Source organism: Dipodomys ordii, unplaced genomic scaffold, assembly GCF_000151885.1.
Source record: "Dipodomys ordii isolate 6190 unplaced genomic scaffold, Dord_2.0 Scaffold27, whole genome shotgun sequence".
Classification (NCBI taxonomy): domain Eukaryota; kingdom Metazoa; phylum Chordata; class Mammalia; order Rodentia; family Heteromyidae; genus Dipodomys; species Dipodomys ordii.
Genome location: NW_012267243.1, coordinates 19000595 through 19006955, shown reverse-complemented (window position 1 = coordinate 19006955; position 6361 = coordinate 19000595). Strand labels below are relative to the sequence as shown.

The following is a 6361-nucleotide window of genomic DNA, read 5'->3' as shown; positions in this document are numbered from 1 at the left end:
ACATGAGCAAGTGCTCTTCCACTCTTGACTGATGCCCCCAAACCTCTCTTCACGTTTTATGGGAGCAAGGTAGAAGAAGGCAGCCTACAGGGAAAGGTGGTGCTGACCAACACTGGAGTGGAAACAGACTTTCCACGGTGTCTGTCAGGCACAAAGTGAAAACTCAAAGCAGGATAGGTCTGGTATTAAAGTCTTTATGATGGAAGTGGCGCTGTAGCTCAAGTGGTAGAGCGCTAGCCTTGACCTGAAGAGCTGAGGGACAGCGCCCAGGCCCAGAGTGCAAGAAGTCCCACAACCAACCAATATATATATATATATATATGTAAAATAAAGTCTTCACTAGTAATTAATCCCAATCCTGAATTGGATATAATAACGTGAAAATGAATAGCAGAGTTAGTTCCTATCTCCTTTCCTACACACAGAGCTATCGTCATGACCTCACCCTTCGCTCTGTTGCTCATGTTTTACCAGTTAACACGCTGACACCATTCCCCCCTACGATGTCATCATACACTTTCTAAAACAGAAGTATTCTTTCACAGAATTAGAAAATACTTATCAACATCTGCAAATTAAACTAATGCAATGGACTAGGTAAGGGTTTTGGAAAAGGAGCTTAAAATCAAAGAACTTTGCAACACAAGGAAACCATTCTTTGAAGTCGGAGGACTATTAGCATATGGCTACAAACAGCAGGTTTTGAAGAGGAGGAAAGCCATTCAGACTAAAATTCCCTACTTCATTGTTTCCTGAAAGGAAGGTCTCACTGTGAATGTTTTCTTCAGAGCCCTGGTGACACTGCTGTTCCGAAGACTGTAGATCAGAGGGTTTAACACCGGTGTGAGTATGGTGTAAAAGACAGACACCACCATGTCCTTCTCAGGGGTGTGGTAGGAGCTGGGGAGCATGTAGGTGTAGATGGCAGCGCCGTAGAAGAGAAGGACCACGGTCATGTGGGAAGAGCAGGTGGCCAGGGCCTTCTTCCTGCCCTCTGCTGACTTCATCCTGTGCACGGTGAGGAGGACCAGCGAATAGGAGGTGGAGATGACTGTGACAGGGATGAGCAGCATGAGGACGCAGCACAGGTACATGAGCGTCTTGTAGAGCGAGGTGTCTGAGCAGGAGAGCTTCAGGACCGCGGGCACCTCGCAGAAGAAGTGGTGGATCTCTCTGGACTTGCAGAATGGGAAGGTCATGGTGACTGGGGTGAGCATGAAGCCGTCCACAGAGCCCAGGACCCAGCAGCCCAGTGCCAGGACCAGACAGGCCTTGCGGCTCAGGAGGACGGGGTACCGGAGCGGATGGCAGATGGCTGCATAGCGGTCATAGGACATGGCAGCCAGGAGGAAAAACTCTGCACCCACAAGTGTCAAATACAGGAACATCTGTACCCCACATCCGGAGACTGAGATTGTGTTTAGACCAGTCATCTGGTCCACGAGCATCTTGGGGACGGTGACAGTGATGTACGCCAGGTCCATGAGGGACAGCTGGCTGATGAAGAAGTACATGGGGGTGTGGAGGCGGATGTCGGAGCGGATCACGGCGATGAGGACGGTGTTCCCAGAGAAGGCCAGCAGGAAGACCACAGACACGACCACACAGAGCAGAGCTGGGTGTCTGGACTGACTGAAAAGGCCCACCAGGATGAAGGCTGACGGTGCAGTGCGGTTGGCCGTCCACATGGAGATGTTTATTTAGTTTCACCTAGATTGGCATGAGAGCTTTGGAGACGGCACGGTGCGGTCCTCCAACTGATCTGCTCTGAGAACATTCTGTGTGTGTGTGTGTGTGTGTGCGTGTGCGTACGTGCGTGCATGTGCATTAACCAGACCGTAGCAGGTAGAGGAGTCCACGTGCCTGTAGCCTTGAAGGGTATAAATCACCTGTAACGTGACAATTTATAGAAATAATATCTATTCACATCTGTGGTCAAAATGGTTGTGAGTCCTAGCAGAGTGGCTACAGTCGACGATGGTGAACTTCGCTGATGGTATTAACACTCTGTATCTGCTGGTACTAGAACTGTGAGAATGGATGTCATGGTAGTTACTTACTAGGTAAACTGCGAAATCAGACTTTCATTTGGAAAATTTCACTTTTGATGTATGCTTAGGGAAACAAAAGAGTCCTAAAAATTCTCAAAGGCATCCGCTGTCTATATAAAAAAATTAGAAAATAATTGAAACAAAATTAGGGAAAAATCCATTCCAACTGAGTGAGTGACCTGTCACCATGCTGTGGTTGGTGGAGCAAGCATCACATTCAACAGTGCTGCTAACAACCCTCGAGGCGAACGGGAGCCAGTCCTGCTGCCGGCAGCTCTCCTATCCCCCACGTTATGTAACTGCGTGATAGAGCAGGACCTCAGCACAGATTTGTGCAGTGTAAATGAAGTACAGTGACATGTGTCTGTGGAATACACAGAGGCAAATGGATGTATATGGTGTTAAGTCACTGAATCACAAGATGGCAAATCAGGGAGGGCTGTCCTTTCCTGTATCTCTGGGGCTCTGAAATGAAATCACTAGATTTGTAGCTTTTGGAGACTTATGTAGTTTGGAAAAGCAAGGCAGGAAAATAAAGAGCAGACAAATACAAATTAGATGAAAACCCCAAGAGACTGGCCTTTCCCTTTCTTAAAGAAGCACCGAGTGTTAGCGTTGAGCACGAAGCAAAAACGAAGGCAGAATCCCAGCAGGGACACAAACAAACTAAAGACAAGCATGCAGAGGACCTACGGTCGCACCCCAGCTGGCATGCCGTGAAGATAAAATTGAAGGAGACACAGGCAGAGGCACCCAGCACTAGCACCGGAAAGGAGCAAGACGTCAGCCGGGGAGATGATTTTGACTTTTCTTTCCCTGAACCAATATCTATTCCCCATTTCCTCCTCTCTACAAGCAAGCACCACACTGAGGCTCAGCACGGACCCAGTCGGAGACTCAGATGAAAACCCTGGCGGTGGCTCTGCACTCGGAGAGATCAACGGTCTCGTAAAATAACCCCAGCTGCTACGGGGATAGCTATGGGTTCGGGTAGGGCAGTCAGCGCTGAGCCAGCGCCTCTGTCTTCTCCACTGCTTCCAATACTAGCAGAGGGCCAAAGAGAATTTTGGATTCTGGACATGGCTTGGGAATTAGTCATGGTAAATATTAAATTTCCACAGGAAGAAAATAGTATCTTCTCTTTTACGGAGTACTTTAGCAATGGTAATAATAGAGGGATACTTCAGAAACGGTCCTGAGTACCCAAAGCATTTTAATTCATTTTTTGTTATCGCAGAGGTGATGTGTGGAGGGTTACAGTAACGCAGGTCAGAGAGAGTCCATATCTTCTGGAGCGATGTCACCCCTCCCTTGCTCTCTCTTGGTTTTTCCCCTCCCATCATCCCCCCACCCCACCCCATGTTGTATAGTTCATTTTCAACAGTGTCTCCTGAGCACCACGGCTGGTTTTGGTTACCATTTGTCCCTCAATTTCCCCACTGACCCTCCCAAACACAGATAACAAACAAGACAAAAGGAAAAGAAAATAAAAACAGCAACAAGGAAAAAGCCTCTTGCTTTCAATTCCTGGAGCTCACTTTGATAAATACTATTTTCTATGACCATATCCACAGAGCTATGGAGCTTGTGTTCTCCTAGGCATAGTCTCTTTTGGTCTCACTCTGGTGTGTGAACACCAAGAGACCAATGTGCCAAAAATATCTGATACTCATAACAATTTCCCAGACTAATTCTGATATCAACTCATTCACAGTCCCATGTTCTGAGATGCTGAGGGTGTCAGACCACATTATCAGTGTCTGCTGCTTTATTTTGTCAGTTGTGGGGCTTGAACTCTGGGCCTGGGCGCTGTCCCTGAGCCCTCACCTCAAGGCGAGTGCTCTGCCACTTGAGCCACAGCAGCACTTTTCTGGTGGTTTATTGGATAAGAGTCTCATGGACTTTCCTGCCCGGGCTGGCTTTGAACTGAGATCCTCAGATCTAAGCTCCTGAGTAGCTAGGATGACAGGCATGAGCCACCAGTGCTTGGCTTGCTGCTTTATTTTAAAGGTTCAAAAATCTGAGAAATTGGGCTGGGGATGTGGCTCAGTGGTAGAGCACTTGTCTAGCATGCACGAAGCCCTGGGTTCGATTCCTCAGTACCACATACAGAAAAAAGCTGGAAGTGGCGCTGTGGCTCCAATGGTAGAGTATTAGCCTTGTGCAAAAGGAGCTCAGGGACAGTGCCCAGGCCCTGAGTTCAAGCCCCAGGACTGACACAAAAAAATCTGATAAATTTTAGAAGTTGGACATAGGTAGGCAAATGGATGACAGATAGATGATTTTTAGACAACAGGTAAATAGATGGACAGGAGGTGATGGACGGATACATGATAATACAGATACTACAGTCAGACATACAGATATGAAGGGATGGAAGCACATCGGTAAGTAGCAGATAGGCAGATAGGTTTCTTTTACCAACGTCTATCCCACTGCAGATGGACACTTTCCTCTATAAAATGTAAAGCTTTCAAAAAACTACAAACATGGGCTGGGAAGGTGGCTCTGTGCCTTGCATGCATGAGGCCCTGGGTTCGATTCCTCAGCACCACATAAGCAGAAAAAGCTGGAAGTGGCGCTGTGCCTCAAGTGGTAGAGCGCTCGCCTTGAGCTGAAGAGCTGAGGGACAGCGCCCAGGCCCAGAGTTCAAGACCCAGGACCGACAAAAAAAAATACAAACATGCTGCTTGGTTAATCTCCATTTATGGACCAAGTAGGAAGGAGCAGAGGTGACGGGCACGCAGGCAGCGGCCGGCCGCCGTGGGAGCGGTGGAGGCACGCGGGCAGCGGCTGGCTGTCGAGAGATGTGTTGGAAAAATCACTGCCACATTTTGGCAAATAAAAGCATTGTCACCAAGCCACACAAGACAGTGCAGACAGATCGCCAGGCGGACAGGGGCGCCGTCCTTCCTGCTCTGAACCGTCTGTCAGCCCGGCTGACTGAACTTCTGATCTGTAGCTGAGTACCATTAACGTGGGGTTATGAGCTGTGCTGGGAGCGTAACGCAAAACCACAACCGCAGCGACAGCCTGAGCCTGAGCACGGTTCCCATGTTCTATGATCCTGCACTCTCCTGCATGGTTCTTGATGGTCTATGATCCTGCACTCTCCGGCACGGTTCTGATGGTCTATGATCCTGCACTCTCCTGCATGGTTCTGATGGTCTATGATCCTGCACTCACCTTGGGAGAATGCAGCACTCTGTCATCTTATTTTCTGCTACACACAGTACAAAGCTGGTTGTAGGCTGACATCACACAGGATTTGTGCTGGCAAAGAGAGAAGCACTCACAAAAGCTCCTCTTCACTTTGTCTAGCGTGTGTCTGTTTCTCCAAGCAAACCAATTGTATATGGACTTATTATTGGGCCTGTGTTTCTGCAGTTATTGTAGCCTTCAATGGCATCTGCCATGTTGAGCAGTATCAGTCACTTTCCCCCAGTAAAATTTTAGCCTCAGAAAATCTAATGTACAAACCTAGGAACATAAAAAGGAAACATCGCATTCTGCTTACAAATAATTAAAAATAAAAACCTAGTTCTCCCTACGCTGAAAGAAACCACAAATGCTCCGCGAAAGCTTTGAGAAGCAGTTTCTCTTTCCTCAGGAGACGCAGATGAAAGAGAAAACGCAAGAAGACCATGTCAATAGCAAGCAATGCAGAGAAGCTTGCTGCCCAGTCTCGACAGCGATTACCTTCTGCCTGCAGCGCGGTCTCCCGCCTGCCACCTCTCCAGCAAATCTGCTCCAGCCTCGTCCACACAGACTCAGGGACGGCGTCCGGGTTATATGTGCAAGAGCTGGACCGTGACGTCACCCCTGGGTTTACTCTGAGAGTTAGAGGCCGGGTGGAAGTTTTTGATAATAAATTCCTTTGGGGACATGACTAGGAATGTAGTGAGAGGGCTGAAGAAGGTAATAGCATCTCTATCAGAGAGTGCTGGTTTTGTTTCTTGTCAATGATGGCGGCGGCGGCGACAACGGTGGTGGTCATGGTGATGAGGAGGAGGATGTGGAGTTACACTGCCATAGGCAGGTTCTGAGTCTACCCCGGGCTTCTGGGTCAGGGCACCGCTCATTCTGTTCTGCCTTTGTTGGTCCCCATTCCCCCTCCCATCTAGCTTTTACCCGTCTTACTGTTAAACTCGAAAGCTGTACCACAATAAAGAATCTTGTCAAATCACACATTTTAAATAAAACTTTTTTTTAAAATTTTTTATTGTAAAGATACTATACAGAGGGTTACAGTTACATGAGTGAGGTAATGAGTACACTTCCTCTTGAACATTGTTAGCCCCTCCATTGTT

The 6361-nt window shown here is 47.9% G+C and overlaps 1 protein-coding gene across 1 annotated transcript; it reads right to left on the bottom strand.

The window, feature by feature from the left end:
* Positions 1-737: 737 nt before the first annotated feature.
* LOC105985197 (olfactory receptor 2T4-like) lies at positions 738-1688 on the bottom strand. The gene has a single exon (XM_013015619.1). The coding sequence runs from the start codon at positions 1686-1688 to the stop codon at positions 738-740; it is 951 nt and encodes a 316-aa protein (XP_012871073.1).
* Positions 1689-6361: the final 4673 nt, after the last annotated feature.

Coding starts and splice junctions, on each gene's coding strand:
- LOC105985197 (XM_013015619.1), bottom strand. CDS start 1,688: ATGTGGACGGCCAACCGCACTGCACCGTCAGCCTTCATCCTGGTGGGC.